The sequence below is a fragment of the Rutidosis leptorrhynchoides genome, chromosome 3 (genome assembly GCF_046630445.1).
Source record: "Rutidosis leptorrhynchoides isolate AG116_Rl617_1_P2 chromosome 3, CSIRO_AGI_Rlap_v1, whole genome shotgun sequence".
Classification (NCBI taxonomy): Eukaryota; Viridiplantae; Streptophyta; class Magnoliopsida; order Asterales; family Asteraceae; genus Rutidosis; species Rutidosis leptorrhynchoides.
Window position 1 is genome coordinate 388,994,911 of NC_092335.1, and position 17,854 is coordinate 389,012,764.

A 17,854-nucleotide genomic window follows, 5' to 3' on the forward strand; every position below is an offset into this window, starting at 1 on the left:
TAACTCGCATTCAAAACGTAGCCCCCTTCGCGAAGCCGGAGCTCCTCAACTAGTTCAAATTCAAATTAATACTCAAACCCTTCTTCTATCTCCATCTTCATCAAACCCTTAGCAATCTAAAAAAAACACACAGCTTCTCTTCTTCTTCTCTCTTTCTCTTCTTAAATTTCTTCCTCATCCAACCTAAACCCTAATTTATAACCGTGACTGCGTGGCTGCTACCTTCTGCATCTTTCATCGACCACCATCACCATTGCCGCTGATGTTGCTGCACTTACCACCATCGTTTCCTCTGCTGCTACCACTGTCCTCGCTGCCGCTGCTGCTACCACTTACCACCATTTTTATATGCTCATTTTGAAGAAGAACGAACCAGAAACATAGAGAGAGAGAGAGACGTGAGTTTAGTGAGAGAAAGCTTGGATGCTTCAATTTTTGGAGGAATTGGAAGCTAGGGTTTTGAGAAATCGCAATTGGGGCTTAACCTAACGCCATGAAGGTGAATTTTCTGCATTTCATCACCATCTTCATCCCTCAAAGATTTGGTAAGAACCCTAATCTTGACTTTTGTTAGTAAGATTTTGATATTGAGTGATTTTGAGTGTATAACAACTGATGCACACCAGTTATAAGCATTTGAAGTGTAACAACTGATGCAGGTGCTTAAGAATGAAGATTAATAGTCATTTGAAAGTGCATAAAACGTGTTTGAGCTAAGTGAAAGTCCAGCTGCGATTATTACATGAAGTTAAGGACCTAAGTGAAGGTCCAGCTGCAATTATTACAATTTCAATGGTAAAATTTCTTAATATTGACTTATTTTGTTAGTTATAATTGATTCTTTATGATTTATGCTTTTATTTTGTATTTGTTCTTCATTGTTACTGCTTATTTATTGTACAATCATAAAGATTGGAGTGTATTGTGGGTGGGTTCTGTGATTTGGGAACTTGGGTTACAACTAAAATGTCTCAAAGAAGTGTCTCAAACTTAATTGTAAGTATTTTTTTTGGTAATTAGTACTCATTTGGTAATTAGTTGCAAGTATTCTTTTGGTAATTAGTTGTTTCACATTGTTCCGGTTGTTTAATTTTATCTATATTTGACTTGGATGTGGTTCTTAACTAACAGTTTATAATGAAAAGTTAGAACGTGGAAGATGGTTTTGAGCATTGTCCTTGATGCAGGTATTATTTTGGTAATTAGTTGTTCCATTTCCATATTGTCTTGGATGTACATACATTATTATTTTGTTAGTGAGCTTCATTAAGATCTTTTCATTTCTCTAAGCTTCATTAAGTTTTTTCGGTTCCACATTGTGTCACTTTTATGGTTTTTTTATATCTAAATTTATGTTTATTTTCTTTACAGTGGCTGCCACTGTTGCCAGATATTATTAGTTTATTACAATGAACTTGCGAATGCTGGAATCACAATGTGTCATGAGGATGGTGTAATTCATATAGATTTGATAATTTATGTTATGCTAACAAGAAAGAAAATTTGCTTAAAATCTAACTTAAATTTGAAAGTTATCTAACTTTTGAATGTGGCTCCATCCAGGCTTATGTAAAACACAGATTTGCTTAACTGGACCGTAGCCTTAAATGCGACGGTTTTTGAAATGCTACTATGAAAAGAATGCTTACAGGTAGCTTGAACATGCACTTAGACCATGTTTTTGGAGGAATCTATTTTCGTCTTAGGGGATAATGTTATGGTAATTTCATTATTTTGCTCAGTCACATTGTTTTTGAATGCAAAGTTCTTTGTGATTTAATCCTGTTACCTTTCTTATTTCTCTCACCGTGGTACATTTCTTTTAGATCTAAAACACTTTGAATGTATAAATAAATCTAAACATTTTGAATGTGTGGTTCGTATAGTTAGTAGGTTATTGGGGTCAGTTTGTATGGGTTAAACGTGGTTGTGTTTCTTCAACCTTATGGAAATTAATGCATTGTACTATATGTATAGAAAATATTATGTTCATAATAGATGACGTTTACAGCTGAATTTACTTTACTATATACATATTTAGTTTATCTTCATAACTTGGATCATATATTAAGTTTATGTTCTTAAAGATGACATATTTGTTTGTGTTTTGTATGGCCTTCTCGATTTTCTATTTTGATCCATGTTCTGTTTTTACCCATTTACATTAGACCCATTTAGTCATCTTATTTATGAAATTTGTAAGTAGTGCAATTTTTTTTTCTGCAGGTAAATCGAGTTTGGCTAATTCAATTTTTATGACCTTTATCCATTTTCTATTTTGATCCATGTTCTCTTTTTGTTATTTTTTTTGACTTAATCTTCATATTGCATAGAAGCATTCATTTATTTTGTTGTAATTTTGCAGGGTTAGATTGTGCATGATTATGTATCAAACACTTAATAATGATGTGAATAAAGGAAGGATAGACATCTACTTGGTGTTCGATGAAATGACGGAATAAATTGGGTTATAGGTAAAAATTTGTAAATTATACTGTAAATCTATAAATGATATGATGATGATGATGTGTTAAATGGAATGTTGCTTAAAATGGATTTGGTTATTGTAGAAGAATGATGGATATGGAGTAAGGTATGGGTAAAATGATTAGATCATCAGAAAGGGTCAGTTTCTTCATCTACACTTTGCAAGTTATATATGTCATGTTCGTTAGTCATATTAGAGTGCTCTCACTTTCAAGTGTTTTAGTGACCTCCTCCTTTGTTGTTGTCAAAGTTGCAAGAAACTAGCATGTTGTTGATTATAAAGGTATATTTGCTGTAGTGTTGATTCCATAATTTGTCATAAATACTCATGATCCACTAGCATGTTGTTGATTACAGAGGTATATTATAATGTAATTTTTATGTAAATATTTTTTTAATTATTCTTTTTAGTAAACCCGTTTCTTTAAATTCCCGTGAATCCACGGGTCCTTGCACTAGTTATTATTATTTAACTATGGGTTTTTTTACCGGATTAATTACGTTACACATGTATACAAAATACACGTTTCAAAAACACTTTAATGTATCTTACACGCAACATAACAGGATTAATGTCTGGCCTCATCATCAAACATGACACATTTTCTAAGAAAGTTCAAGCTCAACAATAAAAACAATGGATTTATTATTTTGAGAATTGATATTTTCAACCTTCATTTTGATAGATTCACATAAATTGACTAACATGTTCTTAAATTATGTCTTTCACAATTCTTTTAATAAAATTTATTGGAGAGTATTTTTCAGAAGATAACAAATACGGGTGAATCTGTTAAAAATTAATTTGAATATATCACTGCCCATTAATTTTAGTTTTGGATTGGATTTATTTATCATAAAACCAAAATACCAATAAAATAAAAAATTCGTAAACCCAACCGATGTTGACCCCCTCTTTTTTCACTTTATGAACAAATATATACGGGCGGAATCCAATATATATACCGTATCAACCTCAGAACCCTTTCATCTTTCCCAAAGTTGACCTCAAATGGCTTCTTCTCTCCCATCTCCTTCTTTCTTCAAAATTTTACTCAATCCAACTGATCACTCTCAACTGGTATTCTTCTACTTTCACTTTTTCTGTTATATTAATTTAATTTATTTTTAAAATAAGTAATGCAATAATATAATAATATTTGTTTATAAAGTTATAATATAATAATATTTGTTTATAAAGATATTGAATTTTGCAGGTATTACCAGATGATTTTGTGACCAAGCATTTGCAAAACAAGATTCCTCAAGACCCAATAATCCAAACATTGAATGGAGACTACATATGGAAATTAAAGATTGAAAAAAATGGTGCAAATTATTATTTTACCAATGGATGGAGCGATGTTGTTAAAGAAGTCAAATTGGGTTTTGGGGATGTACTTTTATTTAGACTTATTGATAAATCCACTTTCAGATTGTTAATTTATAGCCCTAGCGGTTGTCCAAAAGTTTTGCCCCCCAAAATTAATGTCGAACAGGATATCGATAGTGTTGGTACTGTTGTTGATAGTGTTTGTGTTGTTGATGATGATAATATTGATGATGATGATGTTGTTGTTTGTAATGTTGATGATGATGATGTCACTGATGATGATGATACTCATGATGATCAAGAAGAAGATGAAGATGACAAAGATGAAGATTATAAGAATGATGATGATGTAGATGTAGATGTAGATGTAGATGTAGATGTAGATGTAGATGTAGATGTTGATGTTGATGTTGATGTTGATGTTGATGATGATGATGATGATGATGATGTTCAAATTGATGGTAATGATGGTGATCCTTTCTTCATATTAACTATCTCAAAGGCTCATGAAAGTACATTGGTAAGATCTATGATTTGTAACTCCATATATTACTGTACTACTTTTTCCAGATTTTCTGAAAGAGACAAAGAAAGTTAAACTTTGACACTTTGAAGGCTGAAAAATGTGAATTTATTTATTATTTATAATTATTATTATTATTTTTGTGGAGTTGAAAGAGTGAATCTAGATTGCATATTTAAGTTACATGAGTGACAACAAATATTTAGGTTGCATGTTGTAGAAGATCGAAGCTGATTTATCTATATAATAGTAAAAAAAATGCTATCAAGGCTAAAAGCCTAAACATGGATGTATAGTTGTATTATATATTTTTTAAAAAGCAATGGTCGGCATCGAATACTCTCATTTGCCACGCACGCACTTTCGGGAGGAAACCGAATCGCATTGCAGGAACCCGATCCTTAAACCATCTCGAGGGCCAGGCGGACCGGGTTCCTGAATGGATCCGGGAGAAAATACCTTGAGGTCAATCTGGAACTTCATGTTTAAGGCAGATTGATTAATAGGATGGGCCGAGCGAGGCTCGAACCCATGACCTAACGCTCGTCCCAACACACATGGAGTTGGGATAGCGTTGAAGCGAAGCTCCTTGGTATAGTTGTATTATATTTACATTATATAATTATAATTATTATATAAGTATATAACTACAAATCCATATATATGTGTGTTTATTGGTTAACATTTTTCAAGTGCATGTTCAAGAGTCGACACATTCATTCTACTTTCATGTTAGCAACCATTATATTATTATAGGTAAAAGTTAAAAGGAGATGATTTGTGCACCACTCTTATGTATTGATGCACCACTAAATTTAAAATTTTCATGTTATTAAAACTATGTGAACCATTTTTTAAAAAGTGTTGTAAATGTATTATGGTCAAAATAATATATTTTTGGTGTAAATGTATTATAGTTCACTAATCACTTTGTTTCATTGGCGCATCGTTCAGTGCATCTTGGGGCCATTATGGCGGAGAACGAACTCCTTTGCTCTTGAGCTTAGCTGGTTTTTCATTTAGCCGTGTGGCTTCGGGGATGTCTACTGTAAAGGTGCATGAGTGGTGTTTTGGTTTGTACGGGTGGTTGGCACTTTGCTTGCGCAACAACTTCCACCTAGCATGCCTTTCGTGTTTCTGTTTACAAGGTCCTTTTGGCTCAATTTTGGTATCAACAGCAAGCGTCAATTTATTGGCGTCTTGACTACCGTTTAGAGCCTAAATTGAATCCCAGGAAGGTTTTCAAAACCCATGGAAATTTGATTCTACCATTTTCATGACGTCTCTATTTTATTTTAATTTTTATTTAACTTAAAAAATAATAATATACTTTTTGGCCGGAGGTCCACTCGGAAGCAATCTCTTTATCCGTCGAATAGAGAGGGGATGAGTTTCTCTACTTTGCACTCAGGGTGGAGAAATGACTTGTTTTTATTCTCTGATAGGGGAAAGATATCCGAAAGATTGTCTACATCTCACCTCCCCCATACACCACTCATGTGGTATTGGGTTTTGTTGTTGTTGTTGTTGTTGTTGTTGTTGTTGTTGTAATCACTTTGTTTCATGATAACTTATTTCATTATTTGTATGTTGGTATCATTAGCGGCTTCCAACCGAATTTGTGGAATTGGCTAAAATTGATGCGGAAAAAACAATAATTTTGACGAACCGTGACGAACAAGAATGGCCTGTGCGGGTGCTGTTTGAAAAATTGAATGAGTCAGAAAGGTACTATCTTTCAACAGGGTGGGCTGAATTCAGGCAAAATAATGAGTTATTGGAAGGATATGAATGTGTATTTAAGTACATTAAAAATGAAGATAAGTTATGTCTAGCAAAAGTCACCAAGAAGAAAAGGTCCACAAGAAAGTGGGCCCGGACGCCACATGAACATGGTGATTATGTTAATGTTGAAAGTGCTAGTGATGATGATGATGATGATGATGATGATGATGATGACGACGATGATGATGATGATGATGATATCGATGATGACGCTGATGATATCGACAGTGAAGATGATGATGCATCTTTTACATCAACTCTGTCAAAAACAAACAAAAATATCTTGGTAACATTTATTAGCTTTCTATAATATATATCTGTTTATCGAATTTTTGCCAATGTTTATGTACAATTTTTTAAAGGTAGATTTCACTTTGCAGATGAAATAGTGAATTAAGTTTACAGTTTAAGTCGATTGTGCTATTCGATTGCAGTTATGGTTCCATTGATTCATAAAAATCATATTAAACTGGTTGGGATTACTGAGTTTAAACTGATTGTTTTAGTTGATTGTAGCTATGGTTCTATATTGAAAGTAATCAATACGTTTAGCATTTTCAAGACAGTTCATTCAGTTATATTTGTTGACAAAAAATTGTATCTTAATTGCAGTTTATAGATATTTGCTTCTAAAGTTAGTCTTTTTGTTTGCTGCTATTATTGGTAAAAATAGTAATCTTGCATTTTCAAGATACTTGATTTCTTAAGTAATTTAAACCTTTTGTAGTATCATCCTATATTTTTATCATTATATGCTTTTTTTCTAGTTTACTAAAATAGTGTGGCATGTTTCATCAATAAAAGGTTTAACCTTTTAAGAGGATATTATTTTTTGGCAGTCACAACCATCTGAAAATTATAGTGAAGATGATGATGATGAGGAGGAGGAGGAGGATGATGATGATGATGATGATGATATTGCTGGTGGTGATGGTGATCCTTCCTTTACGTGTATTATCACTAAAACGTATCAATTTATGGTAAGATTAAATGAATTTTATACTGATAAAAAGCATTTGTGTTTCAACTTCATAACAATTCATCTTATATAAATGATACTCGGTTTACTTAACCTTTTTTGTATGCTGGTTAATTCGTTATATTAGCTGCTTTCGGAAGAATTTTCGGGGTTGCTAGGAATAAAAGATAGAAAAACAATCACATTAAAGAATCTTGACGGAGAGGAGATTCAAGTGGGGTTGCGATTGGATAAATCATACATGAAGAAGAGGAAGAAACGGTACGTCTTATCGACGAAATGGACTGATTTCAGATGCAATAATAATCTGAACGAAGGAGATGAGTGTGTATTTAAGTTCATAAGAAATGAAGATAAATTATGTTTAGTAAAAGTTACCAAGAACAAAAGAAGTCGGCAGCCTCGTACACAAGTTGATAATAATGACTCTAATGATGATGATAATGATGCTGAAGATGAAGATAATGATGATAATGACGTTGAAGATGAAGATGGTGGTATTGATATCAATGGTGATGACAGTGATCTTTCCTTTACGATGGTTATCACTAAAAGCCCTGTCATGGTAAGATTCTGAAAGTATAATTGATAAAGTCTTAGCTTTTATGTGCATATATCACTATATATGAATAAAATTAATGTTGGATATTTTTTATGAGGCTATAATTCATTGTTTTGCTTAAACCATCACATTGATTGATAATGATAGAAAGAATACATTTAAAGATCACCCAAGTATATTACTTTGTTTGCTAATGCCTGCGTACGTTTGGCTGAGAACTTTTTGGAGCTTTTAACTTCTAGCTTTTATGAAAAAGCTCGTATCTAATAAACAATTTCGTTTGGTTAAAACAACTTAAAGCTTTTAGACGGATGGAAACAGCCAGGGAGTATTCCTGATGGGTTGCGGACAGGGGTCGGATTACTCGCCCTTCCCGTGTAACCCTAACAGGGAAAACCTTACAACTTTTTTTTACTATATTTTTAGCAGTTCCAGCTACTCTGTCAAAAACCTAAGTACATTTATAAAGCTACCAACTAGTTTTGCCAAATCCAGTCAAAAATCTGGTACATACAACTTTACGGTTTACACTAACATGTTTTCAATATCATTTCAAGAAAAGACAGTATTGCTTCACTTTTAATCATATTATATGATTTGTATATGTATTGATAGTGGCTTCCTGATGAGTATGCGGGTTTGCCCGGAATCGAAGATGGAAAAACGATGACGGTGAAGAATCTTGACGGAGAAGAGCAGGAATTGGGCTTGCGTTTTCAACAGCGGCATAAATCGCCGGGATATTACCTTTTGTCTGGGGGGTGGAAACATTTCGTAAAAAGTAATAAACTAATGTACGGTGACGAATGTGTGTTCAACTTCATTAGAAGCGAAGGTAAGTTATGTTTGGCAAAAGTCACTAAGAAAAAAGGGTTAGCAAAGCCGTCACAACCATCCAATAAAATCCCGGCTACTAAAGTTGTGAAGAGGAAGACTTATAAACAAGGCGATGGTGATGATGATGGTGAAGATCCTTTCATTACCGTTACTATTCCTAAAGGTCGTCTATGGGTAAGTTTAATTTCATTTATTACTGCAAAAAGGTGTTAATATTTTAGGAGGACTTGGTTAATTGGAAATAAGGTTGGTTATCAAGGTCGCTTTTCAAAACAGATAAACGTTTTAATTTAAATTAGCAATCCCAAACTAATGAACTAGTCCTTTATTTGATCTCAACTAAGACTTATTTGAAAAAAATAGAGCTTGGATGAGTTCTCTAAGAGCATATTTCTGTTTTATGTATATGGCCTCACTATCTTATTATATTGAATTATTTTTAAAAAGTAGACACGCACCCTTTTTGTCCACGATGCGACTCGAACTCATAATCTGATAAGTTCCATTGATAGAAGCCCTTTGATTCTTATTATACTGATTAGTAATTTAAAAATTAGTATTAATAATAATAACCATCACTAAGCCCACGGCCCAATGGTTGGGGCATGGTGGCTAGGGAAGGGTTTGGAGATGGCCACTGATTAATTCGGTTAAGCCGCGTACATAAAATTACTTGCCCTCCCGGTAATGTTAGAAATAATAATAATAACAATAATAATTATTATTATTTAGAAATTAAGTAAGCTCGCTTTAAGACTTATGCCCTTATGATTCAATGTTTATGCATAATGGTATTAAATAGTGGCTTCCGGAGGAATTTATGGATTTGCCTGGAATTGAGGCCGGAAATAGCGTAACGGTGAAGAATCTTGATGGAACCGAGCAGTCATGGGGCTTGTTGTCGCATAAATGTAGGAAGGGGAAAAATTACTATGTGTCGGCTGGATGGGGTCCTTTTTTGCGAAGGAATGATTTATCACAAGGAGACGAATTCGTAATCAAGTTCATCAGAAATGAAGGTAAATTTTGTATAACAGAAGTCACTAAGAACAAAAGGCCGAAACGAAAACGACAATCAGCTGATAGGAATCTAGTGGATGAAGTCACGAAGAGGACGAGAGGGCAGCCAGATTCGCATGTTGGTACATTACGTCTAACAAGATCTGCCGACAACAAAAGACCGAAAAGGGGGCGATCATTGGGTAATGATGCTGATGTGGCGGTGGTGAAGAGACCACGTGCAAGGCCGGCTAAGCAATGATGTTGATCGCCACTTTAGAAAAATTCCAGTGTTATGAGTATAATGTAAGAATGTTTATGTTTATTTATTCGTTTTACTCATGTTGAAGCAGGTCTGTTTGAAACTCTTGATCCTGCGGTTCAATTGTATGATTGTATCATACTTGCAGTTCATTGTGTTTTGACCCTTTTTGACTCGTGACCCTTTTTGACTGTTGAAGTTTGATAAAGTTGTGGACATTTGCTACTTGTGTGGCCTTTACTCCCGTAGTTTTTGCAATAGATATTAGATATTCATTATGAGACAAACGTGGATATAATTTTAGAAGACGAAACAGTGCTGTATTATTAGTAGTATAATATTATTATTATTTTTTTATATCTCTATTGGGTCTACTGAGTTAGACGAAAATATGTATTACTTGTGCTAGAAAACCCAATGTTTGCTGTTATTGTCTTGGTGAGAATGTGTGATGTTGTTATTGTTATGTATGGGTACTACTGTTTTGTAATCATATACTTAGAAAATGCACTAGTTTTTAAATTTTGTTTGGAATTCAATTTTAATCTCAATTATCTTTTAGAGCCTAAATTGAATTCATACAAGATTTAAAACACGCTGAAATTTAATTCTACCATTTTTAAGGCGTTTCATTTTTTTTATTTTTAATTTTTTTTAATTTTGTGTCTTAATTATTCGTCGGAGCTCATTGGAAATAATCTTTTTATCCGTCGAACAGAGAGATGAATGACTTTTTCTACTCTTAGAGTGTTTCAAATGACTTCTCTTTATTTTAAAATAGAGAACGGGTCACTATTTAAGATTGAGTTTTGTTGTTATTGCACTAATATTTAATATTTAACGTCAACTATATAGAATAGCTAAAGCTAGGGAGCGAAGAGGTAGGGACTTAGTTAACGTCAAATATATCAAGAATGAAGCAGGTCAAAGTATAGTGAGAGAAGACCTTATTAGGAAAAGATGGGAAGAGTATTTTGCATCCCTTTTCGGTAGGGCAAGAACGGAGCGGAACGGGGAACTTCACGAGGTCCGTGAATATCAAAACAACTGTTTCTGCACAAGGATTAACCAGGAGGAAGTTAGATCGGCCCTACGAAAGATGGGGAGAAACCAAGCAGTAGGACCAGACCAAATTCCGATTGAGGCGTGGAAGTGCCTAGGAGGCGATGGGGTTAGATGGTTGTGATGACCCGGATTTTTCCGACTACTTGATTATACTATTTATATGATTTAATAATTTCGACATGATAAGCGATGAATTTTAATAAGTCTTGAACCTCCAGAAAGAATTTTATATAAGCAGTTGACCACCCTTTTATTCCTACGATTCACGAACGTCATAACTTGTATTAATTATATATATGTGTATATATACATATATTTAACTTGAAAATATGATAATTAAATATCTCATTAAGTATATTAACAAAGTATTATATATATATTTTCATACTACTAATTTAAAGAGTTTTTGAACAATATATATGTTACTATTTAAATGACGTAATTAACTTAAATTAAAATGTATTTACATACAATGTATTACGAGTGTAAATACATCCTTACTGTGATGACGCGGGAATTTTCGACCAAATTTAAACTTTAATCTTTATATGTTTCCGACACGATAAGCAAAGTCTGTAATATTGAGTCTCGAAAACTTTGAAATTTATATTCATGTAATCAATTACCCTTTGACTGCGCCCGACGATTCACGAACAATTGTGTGTAATTAAATATGTAAATATATATAAAAATAAAGTTAAGAATATATATAATATTTTGAATTAATAGAATACACATTAATCAACTGGAATTAACAATGTAGAATAATATACAAATATTAATTAAGATACTATTAAAAAGAATATAATACCTAAGTAATAATATATGTATATTGTAATTAATAATTATTAAAATTTCAAAGTATTCTATTATTGGTACATATGATATAGTTAATACGTTGTACTATATTAAATTTAGTTACAAGTTCGAATATAATTATTAGATTAATATAATTATTAGTACTTTTATTATTAATATTGTTAATATTAATATTTGTATTATTATTTCTAAAATGAAATATAAGCATATACATGAAATCTGATATGTATAAGTATTATTATTAATATTAGTATTATCATTAATAATATTGATATTATTATAAGTAGTGTTATTATTAGCATTATTAATAATATTATTGTTACCATGATTATTATTAGTAAACCTATTAAGATTGTCAATTTTATGATTTTAGCATCACTACTATTTATTATTATTAATACAATTATTATTATTATTATTAGTTTCATTTTTATTATTAATATTAAATATTAATGTTGTGTAATTATTATTAATATCATTATTAACATTTTTATTAACAACTACTATTATACTTGATATTAATAATATTATTATCATTTTAGCATTATTAATGATATTAAATGTATTATTATTATTATTTACTAATTAATTATATATATTATATACAAGAGATCAATTAACCGAATCTGAATCAGTTTCATGTAGTTTTCATACTGTGTTTGATTGTTCTTTTACATCTAGCTAGTACCAATCACGAATTCAAACCAGTAGAATAATCTAAATTCAGTTTCACATCTCTTTCACCTTTATTTTTCTTGTATTATATTTCTGTCCTTGCTAAACGATTCTGTCGACCAACTAGGTTGATTAAATGATACAATTCAGTGTAATTGATAGGAGAAAACCCACTAGAACCACACACCATCCTACAAATCATCATTTACCATTAATACTAGTTACTTGTTACTTCTATATGATAACCACGACTACCATAACCACCTTCGATTGATAGGATCCAAGAACTACTAACCGTCTTCTTCTTCTTCATGATCGAGAACGCCACCACCATAGAATACAACCCTACAATACGCCCATTTAATCATCACCACAAAGAAACATCACTTCACTTTTAATTCGGTTGTTAGCCGAGAACCATAAACATGAACCACCATGCTTCACGAGCTCCTTGTATTGCAACTTGAATCACTACCACCGAACCACCTTCATCAAGAACATTAACGTCGACAAAACAATTTACTTGTTTCTCGTTGTGACAACCCGGAAATTTTTGACCAAATTTAAACTTTATCTTTAAATGATTTAACGTTTCCGACACGATAAGCAAAGTCTATGAAGTTGAATCTCAAAATTTTAGAACTGTTTCATTACATTTGACTGCTCTCGACGATTCATGAACAATTATATGTATGTATATATATATATGTACAAGTAAAAAACTATTTGCTACAGTGCTACAGTGATTTGCTACAGTAAACACTATTTACTACAGTAATACTATTTGCTACAGTAAAACACTATTTGCTACAGTAACGCTATTTGATGTAGACGAACTAGCAAACAAAAACGGATAAGGCGGTCATGCGATCGCATGGCAAAAACACTAAAAACTCATGCGATCGCATGAGGTACTGTAGCAGGCCACATACTATAAAAGCTCGGTTCATTCCTCCGAATTATTATTTTTTATATTATTATTATTATTATTATTATTATTATTATTATTATTATTATTATTATTATTATTATTATTATTATTATTATTATTAAGATTAATATTATTATTATTAATCTTATTATAATATTATTATTAGTAGTATATATACCTAAAATACTACGACGAGGTTATGAGCGTGTCACCTTCAAAATGGGTTTTTTGAGCGGGATAGAGCTAAGGAAATTATGGGTTATTGCCAAGGAGGTTATGGGTAATGTTCGGGGGTATATTTGTGAATCAAATCTAGTGTTTATCATCTCCGTTACGTCTACGTACTTTCCTACAATATTGAATCTCAATATTTATACGTAAGCACTCATATTTTATCTTTTATATATTAATTGTGTATCCATGTCTAGTGCTCGAGTATATATATATTTATATATGCTTGTATGCTAAATTTCGTCGTTAAACAGTTATAATGAATCACGAATTAAATACATATATTACTGGTAAAAAGTATATGATATACATTGATAGTGTTCCAAATGAACATATATTTAGTAGCAATATCATTCCAATATGTAATGTTTTTAAATGTAATTTCCTTATTTTTAGTTGTAATAGTTAAATAAATAAGTGCGAAGACGAAAGACGCAAATCGCTCGAAAATGAAGATTTAAAGACAAAAACGAAGATTTGAAAGACCAAAACGTCCAAAAAGCTCAAATGTACAAGATACAATTCAAAAGGTTCAATTTATTGATGAAGAACGTCTAAAAATGACAAGAGTACAAGTTACAAAACGCAAAGTACAAGATATAAAATTGTACGAAAGGACGTTCGAAAATCCGAAACCAGGACATGAACCAACTCTCAACGCTCGACGCAACGGTGTAAAAATTACAAGTCAACTATGCACAAGAATAAAATATAATATTTAAATAATTCATAATAAGAATAATATTAAATAATAAAAAGTTGTTAATTGAGCATAGTTCAGGGGTCGTAAATGAAAATTTGAATTCTAATTTGCCTATAAAACGAACGATATGTTCGATGAATTAGGGAGGATATTTTTTCGATCTTTTTTTCTTTCTATCTTTTTTTCTTATTTTTCTATATCAAATATCAATATCTATATTTATAATTCTCTATCATAATGTTAACTTAATAAGATATAACAATAATCTTAATTTTAATTTTAAATTATGATAATAATAAGATTTATGATAGAGATCTTTTGAGTATGTAAGTCGAAATTCTGTCCGTGTAACGCTACGCTATTTTTAATCATTGTAAGTTATGTTCAACCTTTTTACATTAATGTCTCGTAGCTAAGTTATTATTATGCTTGTTTAAAACGAAGTAATCATGATGTTGGGCTAATTACTAAAATTGGGTAATTGGGCTTTGTACCATAATTGGGGTTTGGACAAAAGAACGACACTTGTGGAAATTGGACTATTGACTATTAATAGATGGGGGGTATTGTCTAATTGAGTGACAACTCATTGGAGTCTGTCGAACCTATCTTCAAATTAATTAACCTAATAATTAATAATGATTATGGTTGTCCTATTTAGTGATGTTCATATGGAATCTGTTATAATCATTTAATTAATCAATTGGGTTGGGTAATTGATTATTCATTCTGATCAAGTGGATGAATTAATATTCATAAAATAATTAAAACAGAGGTGGATTACATACAGTGATAACTGGTGTAATTATTGACAGAAGTGATAACTGCGTCACAGTTTAAATCCTTAATCAGTTGGAATATTTGACTTCGGGTATAAGGGTAATTTGACGAGGATACTCGCACTTTATATTTATGACCGATGGACTATTATGGACAAAAACCAGATAGACGTATCAAATAAATCAGGACAAAGGACAATTAACCCATGGTAATAAATAAAAATCAACACGTCAAACATCATGATTACGGAAGTTTAAATAAGCATAATTCTTTTATTATATTTCTCATCGTATCTTTATTTACTGTCATTTTATTACTCGCAATTTTATTTACTGTCATTTTATTTATTGTCATTATTTTACGCACTTTAATTATCGTCATTTATCTTTACGCTTAAAATATAGAATCGACAAACCGGTCATTAAACGGTAAAACCCCCCTTTTATAATAATATTACTACTTATATAATTATATATATTTTGTATAAATATAGTTTTTAAAAATATAGTAAGTATCACCAGCTCCCTGTGGAACGAACCGGACTTACTAAAAACTACACTACTCTACGATTAGGTACACTGCCTATAGTGTTGTAGCAAGGTTTAGGTATATCCCATCCGTAAATTAATAAAACTTGTGTCATATTTTGTAGTATTTCCTAGTAAAAATAATACTATTTCGTACCCTCACGCTACATCATCAAGTTTTTGGCGCCGCTGCCGGGGAACGCTAAAACGCTATATTTTTAATTATAATAATATTGAAATAAAATATAATAATATAATAATATTGAAATAGAATATAATAATATAATAATATTGAAATAGAATATAATAATATAAAAATATTTAAGAATAAAAGTTTACGTAAAATTTAAAAAAAAAAAGTCGTATTTATTAAATACTTCAGGGGTATATTATATAACTTATAATTAATAATTGCTATCATGTCGCTTTCATGTGAATAGTAAATTAATTAATTTATTTTCATTTACTATTCATGAATAGTAAATGAATTAAAAAAAAAAAAAAAAAAAAAAAAAAATCGTTTTTAAAAAAAAAAAATTTGTAAAAAAAAAAAAATCGTTTTTTTTTAAAAAAAAAAAATTTTAAAAAAAAAAAAAAAAAAAAAAAAAAAAAAAAAAAACGTAAAAAAAAAAAAAAAAAAAAAAAAAAAAAAAATTATTAAAAAAAAATATATATATTTTTAAAATTTTGTCTATAAAAAAAAAAAATGTTTTTTTAGTTTTATTACCTTTAGATTTTTAGACTATAGTCGCAACTTTTAGTATTAAGTTTAGTTTTGCCATAGTTATTTTTACTTCTAGAATTTTTAGGCTTTGCCGTAAAATCCCTTAAGTGCTTATTCCTTAGACTAAGTTTTAGGTGCTTTAGAATTTTACGACGCCGTATTTCGCACTACTTTCTTATTTTTATTTTTCGACGCCTATTTTTCGACCTTTTATTTTTCGACATTTTTCGACGCGCAATTTTTTTCTCTCTTATTTCTCGCCATTCTAGTTTTTAGGACTTAGATTTTTTTTTTTTTTCTACTTCTTCTCTAAATTTCTTAAAATTACGAAAATTTATTTTAAGTGGTTAAATTGATAGACATCAAAATTTTCTGGTTCGTAGTAATAGTTGGATTTGTACGTGGACCGGGTTATTGGAGCCAAACAGTCCTCAATTATATTGAGACCAAACGAATCCTGCCCCTCTGCTGCATCTTTTGGCTATTCGAAACGTGGGCAAAATCAGAAAAGTCTATTGATTGGATAACTTATTATAATTTTTCTTTCCTTTTTAAAAACTAATAGGATATTCAGTGAATGCACCGAGCAAAACGTTCACCACCTTTCATACGTTCACCACCTGTAACTCGATCAAGACATCTAGCAAATATTGTCGCCGTTGATTTTTCTTTAGAATCGTCATCTAGTCGAACAAGAACTCCAACTCAAATTTCCGATAATCCATCTTTTGAACCCGACTTCACAATTAAGAACCCGGAACATATTCAAGGACAATTCCAAGATCCTGAACCACTAATTATTCCTCCTGAGCCACAAACCATTAAATCAGAATCCTCTAGTGATTCGGATACAACAAATTCAATTATGGAAAATCTGGAACCTCTAAGTATGGAAGATCGAATGAGAGCCACACGCACGGGCCAAGGTCACGCCATTATTAAACCAGAAGTTAATGCTCCAGATTATGAAATTAAAGGACAAATCCTACACATGGTAACTAACCAATGCCAATTCAGTGGTGCACCGAATGAAGATCCTAACGAACACCTTCGTACGTTTAAAAGAATTTGTACACTATTCAAAATCCGAGAAGTGGAAGATGAGCAGATCTATCTCATGTTGTTTCCCTGGACTTTAAAGGGAGAAGCCAAAGATTGGTTAGAATCGTTACCTGAAGGGGCGATTGACACATGGGATGTTTTAGTTGAAAAATTTCTTAAACAATTCTTTCCGGCATCTAAAGCCGTGAGACTTCAAGGAGAAATTGTTACGTTCGCGCAAAAGCCAAATGAAACATTATATGAGGCGTGGACAAGATTCGGAAGGATGTTGAGAGGATGTCCTCAACACGGTTTAGACACTTACCAAATAGTACAAATATTCTACCAAGGTGTCAACGTTGCTACACGAAAAGACATCGACATAACAGCTGGTGGTTCCATTATGAAGAAAACCGCAACTGAAGCTTACAAAATTATTGATAACACAGCCTCCCACTCGCATGAGTGGCACCAAGAAAAAGATATTTTTCGTTCATCTAAAGTGGCTAGAGCCGATTCTAGCCATGACTTTGATTCCGTTTCCGCAAAAATAGATGCTTTCGAAAGACGAATGGAAAAGATGAATAAAGA

The 17,854-nt window shown here is 31.6% G+C and overlaps 2 protein-coding genes and 1 long non-coding RNA gene across 5 annotated transcripts; all 3 read left to right on the forward strand.

Annotated features, from left to right (window-relative positions):
* The first annotated feature begins 142 nt into the window (after positions 1-142).
* LOC139897686 (uncharacterized) lies at positions 143-2,898 on the forward strand. 3 transcript variants are annotated; one of them, XR_011776730.1, is made up of 5 exons: positions 143-545; positions 660-1,187; positions 1,372-1,651; positions 2,366-2,474; positions 2,571-2,898. It is a non-coding gene; the product is annotated as an uncharacterized lncRNA (long non-coding RNA). The 3 variants fall into 3 exon arrangements; XR_011776729.1 differs by having other exon boundaries at positions 660-795; positions 1,132-1,187; positions 1,372-2,474; XR_011776728.1 differs by having other exon boundaries at positions 1,372-2,474.
* Positions 2,899-3,471: 573 nt separating this feature from the next.
* On the forward strand, positions 3,472-4,215 carry LOC139901330 (B3 domain-containing protein At3g18960-like). The gene is made up of 3 exons (XM_071884058.1): positions 3,472-3,568; positions 3,705-4,175; positions 4,210-4,215. Exons 1-3 carry the CDS (start codon positions 3,500-3,502, stop codon positions 4,213-4,215), a joined length of 546 nt encoding a protein of 181 aa, XP_071740159.1. The 5' UTR covers positions 3,472-3,499.
* Positions 4,200-10,043, forward strand: LOC139897687 (uncharacterized). Its single transcript, XM_071880378.1, has 7 exons — positions 4,200-4,340; positions 5,298-5,397; positions 5,947-6,414; positions 6,968-7,108; positions 7,235-7,672; positions 8,285-8,680; positions 9,309-10,043. Exons 1-7 carry the CDS (start codon positions 4,327-4,329, stop codon positions 9,765-9,767), a joined length of 2,016 nt encoding a protein of 671 aa, XP_071736479.1. The 5' UTR covers positions 4,200-4,326; the 3' UTR covers positions 9,768-10,043.
* Positions 10,044-17,854: the final 7,811 nt, after the last annotated feature.

Bases quoted from the DNA above. Each gene is read 5' to 3' on its own strand.
- LOC139901330 (XM_071884058.1), top strand. From the start codon at position 3,500: ATGGCTTCTTCTCTCCCATCTCCTTCTTTCTTCAAAATTTTACTCAAT. The intron at 3,569-3,704 runs GTATTCTTCTAC...TGAATTTTGCAG, and splicing joins CAACTGATCACTCTCAACTG to GTATTACCAGATGATTTTGT.
- LOC139897687 (XM_071880378.1), top strand. The intron at 5,398-5,946 runs GTGCATGAGTGG...TGGTATCATTAG, and splicing joins CGGGGATGTCTACTGTAAAG to CGGCTTCCAACCGAATTTGT. The intron at 8,681-9,308 runs GTAAGTTTAATT...GGTATTAAATAG, and splicing joins TTCCTAAAGGTCGTCTATGG to TGGCTTCCGGAGGAATTTAT.